This window comes from Canis aureus, chromosome 28 (genome assembly GCF_053574225.1).
Source record: "Canis aureus isolate CA01 chromosome 28, VMU_Caureus_v.1.0, whole genome shotgun sequence".
In the NCBI taxonomy this organism is placed as follows: domain Eukaryota; kingdom Metazoa; phylum Chordata; class Mammalia; order Carnivora; family Canidae; genus Canis; species Canis aureus.
This window is the reverse complement of record NC_135638.1, coordinates 526,447-547,951: the sequence shown is the minus strand read 5'-3', so window position 1 is coordinate 547,951 and position 21,505 is coordinate 526,447. Positions and strand designations below refer to the sequence as shown.

Genomic DNA, 21,505 nt, shown 5'->3' with positions numbered 1-21,505 from the left:
CTCCGCTGAGATACTTAGCATCTTTCCATCTCCTCGGCCGATAGAGGCCTTTCCACTGGCCTGAGCAAAAGACACGCTGTGTGTCCATTGGTCGTCGGGCTGCGTCTATGAGATGAAGTAAGGCGAGCCGCGTAGAATCCCTTCTGCCCTTTGGCTTGGTTGGGATACGGGGCTCGGCGGTCACCTGGCAGGCCTGCCGCGCGCCGGTCACCGCTGTGACTCTCCGTCAGTTGGGCAGAACGTAGGCGTCTCCGCGTGAGAGCAGACGAGGCCGGCCCGGGGCAGGCCCGCCGTGAGCGGCTCCCTCCCGCCTGACACAGGGCCCGGGATGGCCCGGGATGGCCCACAAAGGCCCCGAGGACCAGGCTCGGGGGCCCACCCCGCGGCTGCTTTGGTTTGGCCTGTGCGTCCTCAGGGAGCGGAGAAGGGCGGTGGCGTTAAAGGACTTGGAAGCCGTGGAGGAGAAGGACCGTGGAAAAGACTTAATAATGGTGTCCTTAGGGCCCGGCGGCTCTCCCCCCACGAGAGGGGCCCGCAGGCCGTCTGGAAAGTGCAGGCTGCTCCCTGGCACCCGAACTGCCCCAGTGCAGCGAGGCCGGCCCACACGGCGAGCCCCGGGTCACCCGCGAGTGCCCCACGCCCATCTCCCCGCAGCACGAGTCCTCCCACCAAGGAGGCCGGAGTCCGGCCGCGGTAGCATCACCTGGACGCGCGGGCACGGGAGCTAGGCCTTGGGCGGGGGAGGGGGGAGAAGAAAGGACAAAATTCGAGCTCGTGGAAGTGCATAGTGTGAGGAGTGGAGGGCGTTTCTCTGAGTCCAGAGCAACAGGCGAGCGAAGACTTGCTCGTCCAGGTCCAGCCGAAGGTGACGGTCATTTGTTGAGGACACTAGACGCAAAGCTAATGCCTGGGGCTGATGCTTAACAACTTTACGGGGGCATTGATGTGCCAGGACTTCATCCTGAAGAACAAACCGGGGAGCGGGGAGTGTCATCCTTGAGCTCGCACAGGAGTGCGACGGACAGAATGGAGACCCCGGAGCTGAACTGGGGAGGCCCCGGCCACGCAGAGCCTGGGAAACCGCAGCTTTGCGGTTACTACGAGATTTTGTGCGCTTTGGGGCTGACGGGCTGGCTTCCACCTCGCTGCGCTAGATGTGCCAAGGAGGAAGTGATGGGGTTTCCAGAAGGGTCGTATTATTCCTCGCCTACGCGCTCCTCTGCATCATGCTAATGATGCACTTTGCAAAAACTGTGGCTTACCCAGCTCAGAGCGAGTCCTGTTCCAGTAAACGTGCCCAAAAAGAGAGATCCACAGACAAACAGGAAAAATACTCTATAAACATCTGATTGGACCTTTATGGTTAAGTGGATTTTTAAAATGGTCCCACCCAGGGGACGCGGGTTAATTTAATTCATCCGTGGGCCCCTCCAACCCTGTGAACTTCCTCAGAATCAAGCTCCGGGAAGGGAAGGTTTCAGCCAGGCGTGCGGTGGCCGTGACAGGCTAAGTGCAGTATTGAAAGAAGTCGAGTATTATTAGATTTACTTTCTCCGTAGTCCTGCCGGCGGCCTCCTCGTGTGGGTCATCGCTGGGGGTGAGCTGATCCATGCAGCCTGGCTGTGCGCCTGCTGGACGCCAGCATGTCCACGCTGTACCACGTGACCCACGTCTCGGGGACTTTTCAACCCTTTCAGTCTCCTTCCTTGCTCTTCAGATGACTCGAAGGCTGCAGGTAGAGACGAGGCGGGCTGTAGAGCAGAGTAAGCCTAGGGTCCATGTTACGAGTGCGTTGGATTCAGGTCCTTCCTTGCTGCTGAGTAGCTGTATCATGTTGGAGAGATCATCTTTATCTCTTAGGCCTCGGTTTCCTCTTCTTTACAACGGGAGCGTGTGACCTTGAATGGTTGATAGGATAATTTGAAATCATTTAGACGGTGTCCGGCCCCCACCAGGTGTACTAATAGCAACGATTACCGTCAGATGCTATTTGCCAAAACGGCAAGGGCGGATGTTGCAGCAGAGGATCTGGTCTCAGGATGGACTCTGTCTCGGGCTCTCTCCCGTCGCATCGCTGAGCTTGGCCGGGGACGTGCCCACAGCAGAGTAGAGCTCTTAGAAAAGGAACAGCAGATTCCGATGACCAAACCGAAAGCATCATCCCAGGACGGCCACCGTCCATGAGTATATATGAGGCTGGATCCCTTCTCATCGCCCTAGAGGTCATGTAATAGGTGCCTCATAAATGCGATGCACAATTAAAATAACGCTCACGGGACATGGGAAAGGAGAGAGAGATCTCCGTCCTTTCCTCTCTCCCTTGTCCTCATTACCAATGTCCTTAACCTGATAACACTGTATGTGGAAAGATTTATAATCAACCCAAAGAAAAAAATAGTAAAAACAGGAAATAGCTGTCGAGAACAACATAACTTACTCTACACAGTAAATTGTTTGAAATATAGAGAAAAAAAAAAATCAACGTGGGGAAAACCAAGAATCAAATCCAGTGTTTACTGTTTACAATTTACCCTGGCGGCTGAGGTCTCAAGAAATCCATTTTTTAATATGGTCAAAACCCTGTAATTTCCAGGCATTCTCAGAAGACGGTCATGCACGCATAGAAAACTGAAGACGATGACCATGGATGCTTGTATGATTGTTCTTTCTACAAGTCACGTCTTTTAAAAGGAATATATTTAAAACGTAGCTGAAACTATTTGGGGTTATTGCTTTGATTAGTGTGTGTGGGGAAAATATAATCAGGAAGTGTTTCGAAGGCTGTCATTTCTGTTTTCTTCATCATAGGCCATATATCCATTAGCCACCCCAAATCCACGTGTTTCAGGCAGCACATTAGAACAAAGAAGTATTTCATGAAGTGCTTTGTACCAGAATTACCCCTTTTCTGAAAGACGAAAGTGTGAATTCACCTTTCATAGTTGAATAATTTTAGATAAGATCATTTGAATGTCATTTTTCGGCTACAAATGAAGAGTCAGAGGAATTTTTAAATTGATCACCTTTCTGGAACTTTACTATATGTTGTTGCAAAAAAAAAAAAAAAAAAAAAAAACAGCGGATCAGTTTATGAAGCAGAGATCTTTTTTGATGAACATGCAAAATATAAGCCGAAAGAACCCTATGCCCTGTGTTTTCATTTAATATCATAACCCGACACTAATTGAGCAATATCTCAACAAACGTCGAGCACTTGGGAGAAAGGAGGAGAGAACCGGTATTTATGGGACGTTTCCTATGCGTCCGTTATATTCCGTGACCTTCTTAAGTCCTCACAGCAGCCCTCCGAGGTGTCAGGACAGCCGGGTCCCTGGCAGGGCACTGGACCTCTCGGGGCCTCATCGCCTTATTAGCAAAACGAGTGGCTGTATGTTTGGAGGTTGTCCTAGGAATCGAACCCAGTGTGAACGACCACGCGTCCGTGAGAGCTGCAGCGAGGCCAAGTCCATGGCATGTAACGGGGAGGGAAGGCCCTGGGGGCAGCAGCACCGCGGGGGACGAGCGGCCGGGGCCTAGGGAGGCCGGGCAGCCTTGAAGTGGGGAACCCCTCCGTGCTGTTGTCTGGGCCGGACACCAGCGTCCGCTACAGCTGCGTGATGGTCCCTGTGCTTGAGGAATTGACAGGACTGGGGAGTCGCCTTGCTTTAGGGTGGAAATGCAGGAGGCTCATCCAGTTGGGGTGAAGGTGACGGACACGTCCCAGCCCCAGAGGGCCGAGTGATGGCCCTTGGCGTCCAGAGCCGCTGGGCCCGCCGGGAGCTGGGCGCTGGGTGTGCAGCTCCCGCCCAGTCGGTCCCTTCTGCGGACCAAGGGCCTGCGGCGGCCACTGCTGGGACTTACAACCCCAAGAAATCTCGTTTCTTTTTCTCAGTGTTTCTCTTTAAATTTTGGTTGTTTTTTTTTCTTTCTTTCTTTTTTTTTTTTTTATTTCCCCCACTCTTTTTTCTTTTATCCCCTAACTTGAAAAAGACTTCGAATATTTGGAAAACAATATAGACTAATAGACACCAGCATATCCCCCACATGTCAACAATTTAAAATACTTGTTTCAGATCCGTAATTTTAAAGAAATAAATGATCAGCGCGGTCGAAGCCTGTTTCGTACGCACCTCCCCGCGATCCGTCCCCTTGCCCCCGCCACTGAACAAGCGACGTGACTGTTTCACATCATCCTGTAAGTGTGCTTCTCCCAAAACATTATCGGATAGGTTTTGTGATTTTGAATTTACATAAATGATGTTATTTTCTTCTGTATTTGGGGTTAGTCTGTTTTATTTGTTTCTTCTTTTTTTCTTAAAACATTTATTTATTTGAGGGAGAGAGAGAGAGAGAGAGAGCGCATGAGCAGGAGGAGGAGGCGAGGGGGAGGGAGAAGCAGCCCCCAGGCTTGATCCCAGGACCCCGGGGCCCCCCAGACGCCCCTCTTCGATCATCTTGAAGCGATTGTGGGTTAACATCAGCCTTATTTTCTAACAGACGTTCCTCTCTGAGCACTGGTCTAACTGCTTTCCACAGTTTTGAAATAGTGCCTTCATAGCCATCGAATTAAATACGGTGGGGCTTTCGCTGTGATTCTTCTTGGAGTCTTTAAAACATTACAGCTTTAAGTTTCCCGAAATGTGCAGTTATTTGTTTTTTAAAGATTTTATTTATTTGTTCCTGAGAGACACACACAGAGAGAGGCAGAGACACAGGCAGAGGGAGAAGCAGGGAGCCCGATGCGGGACTCGATCCCGGGACCCCGGGGTCACGCCCTGAGCCGAGGGCAGATGCTCAACCACGGAGCCCCCGGGCGCCCTCAAAATCTGCAGTTATTATGGAGTTACTGGGTTCCAATTTTGTTACGTGGTGATTGGGAACCACGGCTTACAGAGCACCAGTTCTTTGGAATTCACGGAGACAGAATTCTGGTTAATAGCGCGAAGCCAGTCCTTGAAAAAAACGTATCGTGTTGACTCGACAGGGATATACTAGCCTCCTTTCCCCGGGACTGGGGCTCCGCACACGTTCCTTCGAGCAATCTTACCAACTGTGCTCCTCAAACTACTGTATCGTTACTACTTTTCTTTATCTGCCTGACGTTTTTAAGAGAAGTTTATTAAAATCCTCCACCAGCGTTTCTCCTGGAATTTCCCTCCACTTGGCTTATACGATTTCAGGTTTTGTTGCTTTATATAGTTGAGCCTCAGGACCTTTATCCTTCATGATTTTTCCATGCAAGTCTGTTTTATCTTATGTTAATATCACGGAACCAGCTTTCTTTTGGTCACTCTTTCCTTTTCTGCTCCTTTATTTCTGACTTATTGAGGTCATGGAGTTTTAGTTGATTCTGTCGTAAACGGTATTGAGTTAGATTTTTAAAATATTGAATCTTATAACATCAGTTAACAAGGATACTTGTTCTGCTTATCTTTATTGTGATTACTTTTATGTCACTCATTTTCTGACTTTTTTTTCTATGAAGTTTGCTATTTTTGTTTCTTTTTCTCCTTTTCTTTCTTGATTACTTTTATTTCATTCATTTTCTGATTTTTTTTCTATGAAGTTTGCTATTTTTGTTTTTTCTCCTTTTCTTTCTTGATTACTTTTATTTCATTCATTTTCTGACTTTTTTTCTATGAAGTTTGCTCTTTTTGTTTCTTTTTTCTCCTTTTCTTTGATTACTTTTATTTCATTTATTTTCTGACTTTTTTTCTATGAAGTTTGCTCTTTTTGTTTCCCTTTTCTCCTTTTCTTTGATTACTTTTATTTCATTTATTTTCTGACTTTTTTCTATGAAGTTTGCTCTTTTTGTTTCCCTTTTCTCCTTTTCTTTGATTACTTTTATTTCATTTATTTTCTGACTTTTTTCTATGAAGTTTGCTCTTTTTGTTTCTTTTTTCTCCTTTTCTTTGATTACTTTTATTTCATTTATTTTCTGACTTTTTTCTATGAAGTTTGCTCTTTTTGTTTTTTTTCTCCTTTTCTTTGATTACTTTTATTTCATTTATTTTCTGACTTTTTTCTATTAAGTTTGCTATTTTCGTTTCTTTTTTCTCCTTTTCTTTCTTTCTTTTCCTTTTTTTTTTTTTTCTTTCAATTGGATTACTGGTTTTTCTTTCACTTTCTCCCCATCTTTCCCTCCACTATCTGGAAACTTGCACACTTCCTATTGTTTTAGCGGCCACTATTAAAATATCATGCATATGTTTGTCTGAATTAAATAATACAGCAATGATAACTTGCTCCAATACATTCTCTCCAATCATATATATCACTGTTGACTAGTGTTTTAGTTACACCTTCCTTCTAAACCTTCCCCAGGTTTGTAATCACTTGGTTATTATATTTGGGCTTTGCTACTTTCTGGCCATGTTACCGTTCAAGTTGTGTGAGTGTGCCGTGCCTCAGTGTCCCTGTGTATATGACGGAGACTAGACTTGTATCCATCTGTAGGTTTCCTGGGGAATTAGACGAGCTAGTTCTGTCCCTGGCACATAGCCGCTGCCCAGGGAATTTTAACTGCCGTGTCTTCTCAGGCTCTTCCTCACTGTGACACTTTCTCAGATAGTCCTTACTTTGCCGACCTTGGCAGTTTTGAGGAACACTGTGGTCAGTCATTTTTGTAGACGCCCCTTGGTTGCGATTTGCTGGATGTTTTCCTGATGGTTAGACGGAGGTGACGGGTTTTGTGGAAGTCGCGGTACAGTGCTATTCTCATTCTCATCACATCATCTCAAGGGTATATGCTCTCAACATGACTTACCGCTGGCGGTATCGGCCTCGGTCCCCTGGCTGGGTGTGTTTATCAGGCTTCTGCACTGTTACCCTCCCCTCGCCCTTCCATTCTGTACTCTTTAGAAGGAAGTAAGGATAGTGCCACTGGTCCATTCACATATTCATTTTTATGTAAGAAAGACCACGATAAGTTGATTTTATTATTTCATACAGCCAGTATTTACTTGTATTAAGCCACACGCTTACGTGGTATTTTTGTATTGTGGTAAAATACACACAACACAAAGTTTGCCATCTTAACCATTTTTAGGTACATAGTTCAGCAACATTAAGTACCTTCCCATTGCCGGGCTACCGTCACCACCATCCAGCGCCAGAACTTCTTCGTCTTGCAAACCTGAAGCTCGGGGCCCGTTGAACGCTACCTCCCCGTCCCCCTCTCCCCTCGGTTCCTGGCAACCACCGTCCGACCTTCGTCTCTTCCAGTGACTGTTAAACTGCATACGGCTGAAGTCTTACATCATTAGGTGAAGTTTGGGCACGAATGGTCTTATCTTCCTTCACTGAGTCCTTTTTCTACAGAGAGAGTGAAGTATGGAAGTGTCTGCACTTGCTTGGGCTGGGTCGCTCTGGGTTTCTGAGATCTTAGACCAGACTTTTGGTTACTTTCTCAGCCTGGGGTTTTCAGAATCCTTGGGTTACTGTAGCATCAGCTTTTACTTTCTACTCTGTCTTGAATTTTCTAATTGTTTCTGAAATCTGGGGATTTCTGTGTCTTCCTCTTTCTTTTTATTCCCTTTTCTTGTTTCCCCCCCCCTTCCTTTCCTTTCCTCTCTTTCTCTCTCCCTTCTTCCCTTCCTTTCTCTTTTTTGAATTATGCTCTGCACTAAACAATAGTTTTTAAAATTCGCTGTATGATCTATAGGAAGGTTACGAAGAGAATACATCCTAAGAGTTCCCGTCAGAAGGAGAAATGTTTTCTCCTTTATTCTTTCTTTCCTTTTTATCCCATCTATGTGAAAAGATGGATGTTAGCTGAGCCTGTCCTCATCGTTTCACAATAAATGTGAATCAAACCATCATGCTGTGTGCCTTAAACTCATATAGTGAGGTATGTCATCTATTTCTCAATAAAGCCAGAAAAAATATCATACAGTAAATAAGATTTACATCATGGGAAAAATGCACACTTTCCAAGCATTTCTGTAAGTTTTATGAGAAAAAGATCCCTTCTGCATCAGCTTGGGCAGCCAAAGTCCTACTTTTTTTCTGAGGAAGCAAAACACCCTTCATTCAGCCTGATGCTTGACATCTGGAGAAGACAAGAACTGGAAGATTGGGGCAGGGTCCTGTCTGGGACACCCGCTGTCAGGGACTAATGGGGAGGGAGATGAGAAGAAGAACCCTGAGAAGCATGAATGGCCAAGGCCAGTGGCCCCAATCATGATACCATTATGTTTCCGTATTTTTTTAAAGATTTTATTTATTTATTCATGAGAGACACACAGAGAGAGGCAGAGACCCAGGCAGAGGAAGAAGCAGGCTCCACACAGGGAGCCCGACGTGGGACTCAATCCCAGGACCCCGGGGTCACGCCCTGAGCTGAAGGCAGACGCTCAACCACTAAGCCACCCAGGCGTCCCATGTTTCTATATTTTTATCTTTACTTCTGTGCTTTGCAAGATTTTTTGGGGGGTGGGGGGAGCTAACAATGATTTATTTTAAAATTTTGTCAATCAATCACAAAATTTTACAACATAATTAATTTTTCAGGAGATGATTAGTGTTCCTGTATCAACTTGATACCCTTCCAACCAAGAGCAAAGAAATTAAATTTGCCAATTTAGTTTATTCAGGGAACCATTTCACTTATAAGGGTATATATATTTTTTTTGGAGATTTTATTTATTTATTTTTTATATATAAATTTATTTTTTATCGGTGTTCAATTTGCCAACATATAGCATAACACCCAGTGCTCATCCCGTCAAGTGCCCCCCTCAGTGCCCGTCACCCAGTCACCCCCACCCCCCGCCCACCTCATAAGGGTATAGTTTTTCTTTCCTTCTTTCTTTTTTGTTTTTTACAATATTTGACATAGGCTCATAGAGTCCCTTGCATGATCTTAGGTTTGGAAACATTGACATTAAAGGCACTGATTGGAGCCCTAGAGAAAAGAAGTCACTCTTGCCTTGCTCCTTTCTCTCCCAAGGTGTCGCTCTTGCTGGCTAGTCCAGAAGCTGCATCTGCAGCCACTGCTAGTGCCCATCTTGACACAGGTCACACCTTCTGCAGAGGTTGGCAGCGCAGTTCCTGAGGGGTCTGGGCACAGGTACATATTAGCTTTCAGAAGATGTTACCTGGACCAGCGGGGAGATTATCATACAGAATCATCTCATTGCCACTCTTAACAAATGATCCCAATTTTCATATCAGATTAGAAAACCCTGGGCCATCAGAGCAAATGTGATTCCACCCCACTTTGGTAAATGCCACTTATATAATCATCCCTCACATAAAGATTTTCAGGCTGGGTAAAAACCCATAAATAAAAAATGAAAATAATAAATACAAATTTGTTTATTCTTTCAGACTAGACCTTGGAACAATTTCTGCTGATTTTCCTTGGCACCTGGTAGGCAGGTCTCCTCCATCCCCCATCTCCCACCCCACAGGCCTGGTGCTGAACAAGAAATCCCTAACACCAAATCTAAGCCCCTCGTGAGACTCACGCCTGGGCTCCTCTGCAGACAGCCTGGCATGAAGGACAGCGGGCAGAGCACTGGTCCCTGAGAGAGCCTGAGGGGACAGTGGGAGAGCGAAGAGGAAGTCATGGGGGGGGGCAGCCATCTCTGTTGCTTTGTGTAGCTGCAGAGCGGGGCCTTGGCTCGGGGCATGGACAGTGTGGTTCTGTTATCTAGGCTTGTGAGTCACACGCATCGCCTTGTAACTCACCTGTTCTTGTTTTTAAAGTTTTTTTTTTTAATTTTTTATTTATTTATGATAGTCACAGAGAGAGAGAGAGAGAGAGAGAGGCAGAGACACAGCTAGACGGAGAAGCAGGCTCCATGCACTGGGAGCCTGACGTGGGATTCGATCCCGGGTCTCCAGGATCGCACCCTGGGCCAAAGGCAGGCGCTAAACCGCTGCGCCACCCAGGGATCCCTGTTCTTGTTTTTATATAACGAATCAAGGTCATTGAGGGGTGAGGGGTGGGCATCTCAGCAGGCACGCTCAGGCATCGACATCTGGGCCTCCGGATACGGAGAATGGAATGGGGAACGATGTTGGGCAGCTTTCGTGGGTGCCTGCAAGGGGGGGCGGTGGCCCCCGAGTGGGCACGGGCACGCGTTCAGATCCTCCCGCAGGGGCAGCACCTGCTCTGTGAATCCAGGGACCTCCTGTGTCGCATCTACTTGCAGATCCCTGTGTCACCCTCCTGCTTCACCTCCCCCAACTCATCGCATCTCCGACTGTTATGTGCACTGGTTCCCGTTGTCAGATTTGGACAGGACTTCTTCAGAGCCCAACACAAGATCCATGGGTGGTGTCTGTCAGGTGTCGCAGGACGGGCCTTGGGCAAGTGCCGTGGGCCAGAGGGTGAGAGCCAGAGGGAAGCTTTGCTCTGGGGAGTGGACGGATCAGCTCGGAGGCCCTGGGTCTCTTGCAGACACGGAGGAGGGTGGGGAGCATAGCTCCTCCCCGTGACCGGAGGGAAGGGAAGGAAGAAAGAGAAGGGAGATAGGACGACGTGACGACGTGACCGAGCAGAAGTGGGCCCTGTCTCAGGGAAGCGGAGCCGGTGGAGGGTGGAGAAGTGCCATCGAGGGTGCCCGTCATCAAGTCGGGAGCTCCACGTCCCCATGTCTTTGATCTGGTCACCATTGTCACACTGTTTCTGGATTTTATCCGTTTGTTAGTCATTCAGCCTTTATTCAATCACTTAATCACTTGTCTCTGTCCTTGGTCGCTCCGTCTGGACGAGCGTCGCTCCAATGCGAACTCCGAGAACTCCCGCTACCCTCGGCAGCCTCCCAGGTGAGCTCCTTTCAGTTCCTGGAAGACACACGCCCAAAGTGACAGTTATTTCCTCTTTTGGAAGGAGGCGGAATTTCTTTAATAATTTTTTTCAAGTGGGGAGTTTAGCCGTGGTCGCAGAGGCGAATTTTTCATGATTCTCCAGTTGCTATGAAAAGTAACGTAACGGCGTGAAGTGAGTTCCCATGATGGGAGTTGTCCTGTCGCTGCGAATTGCTGTGATCATCTTTGAAGTGACATTTCGTTCCACACTGTCTGTCAGCAGCTATGTGGGGTTTGTTTTGGATTCAAAACTGTGCGAGATGAGTTGATCTACATCCAAGAGATTCAAACATTTTTTTGTTGTTTCTTTTGGATCCGACCGCTGTCCACTCGTTCGGTTGTGGGGTAGTTTTGTTATGTTTAGCCGTCCTGAGACTTTATATTCAGACGCGGTCTGATGCATACGCTTCCCCCTGCCTTTACCTACTGAAAGATGGCGAGAGAAGAAAAATCAGCTCTTATCCTTTCTCATCCCATTAAATTTTTAAAGAAATCGTATTTCTACTACTCTATGCACGTCTTATGTCTTGAAATTTTGACATATGTATTACGTACGACGGATCAGCATTTTCCCCTGTGTACTATGGACGCATCCAGAGTTTTGTTTTCTTTTCAAATCTTCCAGACTGTGTGTGTGTGGGGGGGGGGGCAGGGGGGGATGTGCTATTTGTAAGCAGATGATTTAATTTCAATAAATGCCTTTTTATTTCTCCCTCCCTGTGATTTATTGCTTGAAACCGTGAGAACCATCCAAATGCCGAGGCTGTTTTCCAGCCTTGACGAAACCTTGGTTGTGGACTTCATAGACTTAGGGAGACTGAGCTTGTATGATTCAGCGGTGGAAGCGACAACACCAGCGTTAAAACCTTGTCAGAGGGCAGCCCCGGTGGTGCAGTGGTTTAGTGCCTCTTGCAGCCAGGGGTGTGATCCTGGAGACCCGGGATCAAGTCCCATGTGGGGCTCCCTGCATGGAGCCTGCTTCTCCCTCTGCCTGTGTCTCTGCCTCTCTCTGTGTCTCTCATGAATAAATAAATAAAATCTTTTTTTAATATAAATTTATTTTTTATTGGTGTTCAATAAATAAAATCTTAAAACCCTTCATTTAAAAAAATTTAAAAAATGACATTTCCTATGTGCTTATTCTCTTTGAGGGAATTACATCTAGATAAAAATTGTCCCTTGCAAAATGCTTGTTTTATCTCGAAGTCCCCGTAAGATGCCGTGTTTGGCGTGGCTGCGCGGAGACCAGACGGGACCCTCGCTGTGTGAACCCGGCGCGTGGAAGGTAGGCCGTCGCCCTGCCTTCCGCACAGCGGGTGCCGCCCCTCTGCGGGGAGGAGTTGGGTGAAGCAGCCCCTCTGCAGGGCCGGTCCTGGACCCTGACTGTGGGGAAGCGTCTTCAACAGGGGAGACATGTGCAGGACCTGTCAGATAGGACGCGACTCCGGAGGCTTGTCTTCCTGTCAAAGCGGGTGCCGCAGAAACGAAAAGAAAAGAAATGATTACTGAGCTGGATTTTTTTCAAATCCCACCAACCTTGGTCTTGGGGAGAAAATAAGAGTGAGCGTCAGCAGCTAACATTAAACCACCCAGACAGACTTCCTCTGTCAGGTTTAGGAAATTCCAGAGGGTCTCAACTGTGCCAAAAACAATAGGATTTTTCTGCTTGTTCTTTGTGGCCGCGGTTCTGTTTCCTCCTGGGCCTTCAGCCCCAAGGGGAGATGCCTGTCTTCTCCCCAGTAGCTTCGAGGGTCGAGGGACCTCAGGAGCTACAGCTGGAAGGGGATCGCAAAGATCACCTAGTGGAACGACCTGACTGTCCCCGTGAATGGGGTGAGACCAGAGAGGAGTGGCTTGTGCAGGGACACAGGCCAGTGTCCAGAGCCCCCGCCTTCTGACTCGGGGCTTGGGACACACACTGAAGAGCCTCATTTCCCTCCAAGACGCATCCTCTAGTCACCATGGGGTGTCCTCCCGCGGCCCCACAGAGCCTCTCACCCCCACCCTGTGCCCTCGCTGCTGCCGTGACCCTGCCCGGCGCGCCCTGGCCCTCCCGCTCCTCGGCTCCAACCCACGCATCCCGCGACGTCCAGCCCATCTCCAAAGTGAAGGCTTAGTAGCTCTTCCAGCTCAAAATAACCTCTCCTCTCTCGAGACGTCTTCATTTTTATGTTTATTCTGTTTCATGTTTGGTCTCTATTTCCTAGCCAGATTAGTCCCGCCACTGTCCAAGTTTTTGTCTTCTGCGCTGTGGTCCTCCTGGCACCTACCGCCAGGCCGAGAACACGTGACTCCCCGCTTGTGGACAGGCATGTGGCGCAGCCTTCTGGGCAGTAGAAGAAGGAAGGGAGAGGCCCAGACACACAGAACCCCAATGCGCAGACATTCAGGTCTTCCCCAGACTCCGTCTCCACTGTTCCTCTCCCAGCACCTGCGTCAACTGCGGACTCCATTTATCTCCTTTCTCCATAGACTATTCGAGCAAGAAGTAGTTCCTATTACTGTTAAGATAGAAGTATCCCAAAGCTCTTGCTCATTTTATACTTTGAGATGCGCAGTTTCATCTAAAGCTCCCCTTTTCGGAAGAATGGATGCTCAGGATGGGTATTAGGGTAGATACTCTGTGTAGACATATGAGGCACCGCCCATAGGAAACTCACAGGGGTACTGATGATAGATTTTTTTTTAATGGAAACTAATAAAGACCACAGTTATCCTAAAATCCTAAGCAAAGGAGCTCATGTGAATCATAGCGCAATCCATAGACATACTTTCTCCTTTGTAAAATTCTTCCTAAAACAACCTAAAATTCCTCCAATGGTTTAAAGCCAAGGAAACAAAGGACTCGAAGGTCACCTCCAGATTCAGATCTATTTCATCTTTTCCCGTCCTCATTTTTATTAACCGTCTTCACCCTCAGTAGACGTGGAGCTGAATGCCTCGGTAGCAAGAGGACCTTAGGGACAGGCAGGCAGCCGGGCAGTGTAGCAATATGGAAAGACCTGGACTAGAAGCATAAAGGCCCAGGTCGCAGGCCTCAGCCATGGCGCTCACTGTTGCAGCCCCTCCGTGCAAAGCCTCTTAGCAATCAGCGTTCTCATCTCTTAGATGTGGATCATCATCCCTACTCTACATCTAGGCATTCTTCACACGTATAATGGTCTCTTCAACATTTCCTTCACCGCTAGATCATCAGCCACACAAAGGCAGGGTCTCTTTTGTGTCTTGTTTGTCACTAAATCCCCACAATTTGGCTCCTAGTAAGCCATGTGCTGCATTCATTGGTCGCTTGACCAAATAAAAGGGAGAAGTTTAAAGCAATTACAAGCTGTTTTTATGGTTCTTGTTATCTTTGCATGTTGTTCTGGTTCCGTAGAAGGTGGCAGGTTTTGGTTTGGGTTTCCATTCTCCACTCTCTATGACCGAAGAGGTGAGGCAAAAGGCCCACAGTGAATCAGCAGAGACCAATGACGGACCCTTGGTCCAGAGTGTGTAGCTTCCAAAGTTCATGGTATTTCTTTGTAGATTCTTCCCTCGTCTTAGTACCTGGCACACAGAGTGGATGGGTTTGACCTTTACGCAGGTTTGTTCTGTGTCCCTTGATGTGTGTGTGCCAGAAATCATCAACCGCAAGGTGACCTTCTCTGCCTATCATCACTGGTTGCTTTTCTTCTGCAATTTTCTCCTTTGGTCTTTGATGTACGGGTATTTTGGGTGGCAAAGGTAAGCTTCTAATGGCACTGTACCGAATGTGTCTTCCTGGGGATGAGCGTGTGTCTGAGGATGATCCAGATCGTCCGGGGGAGCTGTTATGTTAAAGCCCCTACTACAGGTAGGCTCTGAGACCTGGAGAAAAGCGGGCCTTTGGCAATAGACAAATTGCTTTTAAAAGCTTAACGTGGCTGGTCGTCTAGCAGGGAAGGAAGATGTTAAAGAACTCATTAGTGTATGAAGAGTGCCTAGGTGTAGGGCAGGGATTTTCATTCTCATTTGGTGGGTGAAAAAAACTGACGCTGAGAAAGGCAAGAAGCTTTGTCCAAAGTTTTTGAGACAATAAGTGACACAGTCAGGCCTCCATATTATACACTAAGGATAACTATAATTCCCCCCTCAAGGGTGTTGTGATAAATCAGTAAGGAAATACGTGAAATTATTGAGCACAGAATCTGGCCCAAAATAAGTATTCAGTAAAGGTGAAGTTCCATTCACTTTCTTTCTTTTTGTTCTCTTTTCCATAAATTAACTTGAATGAAAAGTGGCTAAATTAGACTTGAGTCCTATAAAGGCTCGCCGGAAGTGCTTCCTCTCAGTTCATACTAACCCTTCAGACTGCTGTACCCACATTTCCTGTTAGCACAAGTCGAGGGGGCGTAACACGGCCTTCATTTGTTGAGAGAGGCATGAATAGGCAGACACAGTGATGAAGGTGTCGATTCAGGCTGGCTCCGCCACCTGCACTGACTACCCATCATCCCTGGAAATTAACCCAACTTCACCATAGTCACTGAGATGGAAACAAGTGCCTGTCCACTGAGCATTACCCTCAGAGGCAAAGGGTGATGGTCTAGTACAGACGATGCATCCACATCGGTAATCACATGAATATACATGTCTTAAGATAATGCATTGCGTGAGTGCAATTGTGTATGTATTTTTTTCTGGAATAAGAGCTGCATGGAAGTTAATCATTTTATATGAAAATATAATGATGACCAAATTTGAGTCAACGTCCAGTTTCATATCCACTCTTGCTCACTTTAGTACAACCCTATGCATCATCAGACATGTTGGTATAAGAAAGTGATGATGTGCACCCTGGTCTTTATAGGTCCAATGGGTGTCAGTCCTATATCTTTATAAATTTCAAAAAAAGCATTATCACTCACTAGAAAAATATAGATCGTTTTTATTCAAAGCAATGATAGATATGCATAAATATACCATAAGCAACAAAATTTTATTTTGTTCTCTTCATTGAAGACATTAATTCTGACTTAGTCTTTGCTATTGAGTCCATTAACTTAAATAATATCCACTCGGTAGCTAGATGAGCGTATATGCAAGATTTTATATAGTATGCTTTGTGCACACACAGTAAAACCAATACATAAACACTGAGGTGTGGGAACACATGATTAGTGCCCCTTTATAAAATTAACGTATTTAGGTTCTACAATTATGTATTATTTCATAGTGTATCAATAAGAACAGAACCTACTCTAGATTTTTCAACAGGAATTTAGGGAATTAGCACCTATGGCAAAAAGAGTTAATTCTTTGGAAGACATGGGATAGAGAAGATCAGGGATGCAGCTACTGGTATCCAGAAAATCATGAAACACAGGAACTAGAGGTGACTGTCACCAGTGATTTCGGCTGCCCAGAGCACTAAACCTAGTGATTTGTATGAGGATACTTGGAAGCTGTTGGCAAAAACCTCACATATGCCATCTACAAAGCCCCAGGTGACTACCCACCTCAAAGGAGTAACGGTGGTTTCTATTTCTCTTTGGTCTTTGAAATGTTACATGAATTATTTTAATCTAACACCAACTCTGCTGGCAGAGATTCAAGAAAATGTAGTTCTCAGGCTTCCAATTCCTACACCACCAGGGAGAGTACGGAAGGAGAAATGGGTGTTGAGTTGCCAGAACCCGTCTGGCATGCATAGGTAGTCGAATTCTTAGGGTGTTGACATGTCTCCCTTTGTCTGGATCAGTCCCAATTCCTATTGACCCAGAGTGAGTATTGATAGTGACGTGTGTCAACCTCAGAAGTTTCCCTATTTGGGGACACCTGGGTGGCTCAGTGGTTGAGCGTCTGCCTTCAGCTCAGGGTGTGATCCCAGGATCCTGGGATCGAGTCCCACATCGGGCTCCCTGCCTGGAGTCTTCTCCCTCTGCATGTGTCTCTGCCTCTCTCTCTGTGACTCTCATGAATAAATAAGGAAACTAAGGATATAGTAAGTGCCAATCATCGTGCTAAGCTCTGGGAACGTTGATGAACAAAGACACACGTGATCCCGGCCTTCATGGAACTTTGAGTCTGTTTTAGTGAAAGACAAGGGCCTAAACATGGCAACAGCTACAAGGATAGAACAGAAGAAACCTATTTGAAAGAGACTAAGGACTTAAACTGCACAGATATTGGTAATTCATCAGCATAGTGTTAAGACCCTTAGACTCTTGGGTCATACCATCTGGGTTTGAATACCGGATCTACCACGTTTTAGCTCTTAGCTTTGGAAATTGCCAACTAAGTTCTGCCTCAATAGTCTTATCTGTAGAATAGGGATGGCAACAATAATTCACAATTAACAATTTTCACAGTTGTAAAATTAAATGAGATAAAAATTTATAAGGCTTATAAACACTCAAAAAATATTTGTTGTGATCCCAATAGTAAAAAAGGATGAGGAAGAGGAAGAAGAGAGGAAAAAGAAGAAAAAAGAGGATTAACGGAGGAGGAGGAGATCGTAATGGCTGAATATGAGAGAAGTTTCTAAGAAAATTCTCCGATTTCTGCTTTGGCTGTCTGGATGGACAGTTGTGTAAAATAATAACTGCAAGGGAAGACAGTTTATATGAGAGAAATATGCATAGTTTGAATGTATTGCTAAAAGAATAATCCTAGGAAAACCAGTTTAAGTGGAGGGAAATAATGCATTCTGTTTGATGATGTTATTATGCTGAGTTTGAGGCACCTGTACGGTATCCAAATGACAACCTCTAACAGGCGTCTGAATATCTAAGTCTGGGGCTCAAATGGAGCTCTGAGCCAAAATCTAGATTTGTGGGTCTGTAGGGTCCATGGTGGTTGGGACCAAGGAAAATGAGGTAGATCGAGTAGAGTATTCAGATGAGATAATAAAGTGTCATTACCATTATCTGAGCTAGGCCAGTACTTAAAGGGCAGAAGAGAAGAAGCCCTTGAAAAACGCAGGAAGCAGTAGCCAGAGAGGTAGTAAAGAACCCGCCAGGGATGTGTGGAGAGCAGGGTGGATACGTACACAGCGCCAAGCACAAGCCAAGAAGGCAAGAACAGAAATGAGTCTCATGGATTCAGCAAGTGGGGACTCCGGGTGATTTTAATGAGAAGAGATTCAGGAGAGCAGGGAAAGTGGAAGCTGGTTGCAGAGAGTCAAGGGGAGAAAGAGAAGGGGGTGTGGAGGTGATGAAGCATCAGTCTTCTCTTCGGGTCACTTGAGTATGAAGGAAAGAGAAGGGTCAGCTGACGGCTAGAGGTCCTCTGAAAACAGAGCCTCTAGGGTCATATGGTTTCAGAGCTGCACACGGGATTTGCAGACCAGGAAGGGTTTTAGAATCCATGACCTTCAAAGTCCCTTCCTTCCCAAAGTACTTATTATTCCATGATTCTCTACTTGATAAGTCCCCAGGTTCAGCTTTTATTTTCCCAGGGTGATACCAGTAGACAAGGCATAAAATCTGTCCTATCATAACAAATTTAAGTTATAATTTAACTTGATCTTATGAGTCTTTTTGTTTTAAGATATTATTTATTTATTCATGAGAGACACAGAGAGAGAGAGGCAGAGGCACAGGCAGAGGGAGAAGCAGGCTCCATGCAGGGAGCCCACGTGGGACCAGGATCATGCCCTGGGCCGAAGGCAGACACTCAACCGCTGAGCCACCCGGGCTGCCCTGATCTTATGAGTCTTCAGGGAAATAGAAAAGTCTTTAGAGTTCAAAGCATATCTCCACACAGAGTGTATTTATAGATAGAGTCCTTCATTTCTTGGAATTGCGTACTTTCGACTCCTTTGTCATTCTTCCATTGGCTCCTCTTTTCGACCAGTGGCTTGTGCTCGTATGCCATTTGTCTTTTGGACCGTCTTTTTCATGCCCGAGTTTCCAGCTTTTCCCAAGGAATAATCATTAAATCATTAGGTCATAACATTGGATGAGGTTTACTGAGTGGCAATTTTTTTTTGAAAGACTTTACCGTTTTCCCCCAGAGCTTTGGTTGGTTTATTGACTAAAGCAAAGCAGTTGGTTTGCTACTAATGAAATAAGGTAGGCTGAGCATCTGGAACTGTCCTACCAGGAGGGGCCAATGGCCTTGTTTTCTGAAGGTCCCCGGTCTCCCATCACTCACCTCTAGTCCTGCTAAGGCACGAGAGAGCCAGGATTGATGACTGCTTCATAATTCTGGACTGCGGCCTTTCATCTGAGCTCTTCTGTTTGGAAAGCCTCTTCAAATGTTTTCTTAGCCTCAAGGGAAACGTTTCGCTCAGAGATACCTCAGTTCTGATCAAAAGCATTCACAAATCCCCTTTTCATTTTTTTCCTACCAATTAAGATCCTCTTTGCTGGGCAAAATAAACTCATAAACATGTTTCCACTGGTTTATTAGAAAATTCACTTTAGCTAGAAGAGTCAAAGTTGCTCTCATATGGGCAGACCCTAGGGAGCTAGGAAAAGGTTATTTTTCCCCAAAGAGTTCAAACCTATAATTTAATTTTCCTCTGGTTTTGACCACGCTCAGATTTTTGCTGACCTTATAGTATAACGCAGCCTATCAATTTCAGTTAGGGATTGGTCTCTGTCACTCCCACTTAATTAGAAATTTCTAAATTGTTGCTATCCTTTTGTTTTTATGCATGTGTGTAAAGCTTTTCTGTAATTATGATATTAAAATATTCCATTTCTTTAATTCCAAATAATATTATTTGAAAGATGCATCTTTCATATACAAGAAGATTTTTAAAAGAAAAGAACCTTTTTCAGTGAACATATATATTGATCGTTGGTCTGTTCTAATTTCAGAAACATTGGCTGCAAAACAAATACACTCTTGGAATTGAGGAGATATGATATTAATGATCGCTTCACTTGACTGAGCTTGGCCATTTGTGGGATTCATCATTAAAATTCCTCCTTCTATTCTTCATTCGTCCATCCCACTCACAGTTAATGGAAACAGTATTAAGTCTTAAACTCTTGCTAAGCAATGGGCAATGAGAACTACCTGGGTATAGTTAGCATTTTGAGTTTGTAAAGCAAGCCATTTATCATATGGCTTAATCTAGCCTATTTCTTAAAATAATCCAATATTTTTCTCTCAGTATTTTAAGATCCAATTTGAGAAAAATGGAAATTATTTGGTGGTTTTCTCATATAATCTACACCACCTCCATTCTTCTACTTATACCCTCCTTCAATCTAATCAGTCTCATATTTTGCAGCAACCGAATTTATATCTATTATAACAGGCTGCGTTACCCCAGGCATCATAGAGTGGCATGATTATGGTGGCAAAGACTTGAAAATAAGAAACTAATATGTTTAAAATCTTCAAAAAATAAAAGAATGAATAGCACCCATTAAAAAATAAGTGTTTATGAAATAACAACTAAACGATAATGAAACTAGAATATATGGATGCAAAATAAAACCAATTAAAATTATTGGAAATCAAAATGTATAGTCATTTGGATTTTTAAAAAATTTCAACAGGAGTAAATAGTCAAAGAGAGACTTTATGAATTGGAATATGTAAATGAGAAAACTGTGTAGAAGAAAGAAAAAAAGAATTGAAACTATTGATGATTTTGAAACACAAACAGCTGTATTATGTACATCAGTATGTAGTTCCAGTAGGAGAGAACAGAGAGGAAGTTACTGAAAATTTTCTAGAATTCAGGCAAGACATGAGCATTCATATTCAAAAAAAAAAAAAGTCAAAGGATACCAAGCAAGATGACATCTTAAAAGCGTCATCATATATTTACATTTAGGTCGGCTAAAGACTATCAAGAACAAAATGTTCGCCTTTTGGAATGAGGAGATATGAAATACCGCTGGTGCTTCCATTAATGACCAGAGGTCTATTCCCACATTCTATTGTAAAACAGATTTCTTCTTTATTGATTCAGCTGTTTGCCTGCTGTCACTTCTCATGTAGTCATTGTCCAGCTCAGTTTAGTTGGCTGCTGTTTTTTGCTGTTTAACACTAGACTATCCCAAAACTGTTGAGACTTTTTATAAATAACAAGAATTGTCTATGGGACAGAGGATTGGATTTCAAGCAGCATATGATACTACTATAGTAACAATGGATTATCTTTATAGGATGCTTTCTGTCTACTGAACACTTATAAGGTTTTTCTGCTTTCATCTTCATAATGTCCCTATGAGGCCAGTACTACTTGTCATCCCCATTTTCCCTGAGACTTATCTGGAGAAGCTGAGGTCACTTACCCAAGGTCACATAGCTTTAACTGGTATGGCCAGTGGGGCATCCTAGATTTTAAGCCAAATTCGGAGCCCAGATTCTTAATGGCTATTCTATGATACCTTCTTTTATGAAAAAGAGAAGCCTTTAAGAAATTTGTTTCCAAATTCCCACTGATCGCTTAGGGGAAAATGTGGTCTTCCGTTGACTCTGTATGAATGAAGGTTTTAGATATTGGCAGCATTTCTGGAGAAACTGAGAGCCAGTCAGTCACCCAGAGGATAGAGAGGACAGCAAGCCCAGGAACTATTGATGACGTCACAGAGTTGACCAGTCTTGCAGTCTGTAGGTCTGACTTAGATCGTTCTGCTCCGCAAGTTTGAAGCTCTGTGAATGTGGACATTCAGTGAAATCCTCGTATTTTAGCTACTGCATTGATAAAACTAATGTAATCATAAACACTGATTTCTTGGGAAGGTCAGGAAAATGAATG

At 45.0% G+C, this 21,505-nt stretch overlaps 1 protein-coding gene across 5 annotated transcripts in view; it reads left to right on the top strand.

The window, feature by feature from the left end:
- CPQ (carboxypeptidase Q) overlaps nt 1-21,505 on the top strand; it is a 319,086-nt gene that overhangs the window by 179,566 nt on the left and 118,015 nt on the right. Inside the window, exon 6 of one of the 5 annotated variants that reach the window (XM_077876169.1) lies at nt 19,605-19,823. The exons of the other annotated variants lie outside the window; for them this stretch is intronic. Within the exon in view, the coding sequence (XP_077732295.1) occupies nt 19,605-19,642 (38 nt within the window). The 3' untranslated portion in view covers nt 19,643-19,823. Of the gene's footprint in view, nt 1-19,604; nt 19,824-21,505 lie in introns of those variants that run through there. 5 annotated transcript variants of the gene reach the window in all.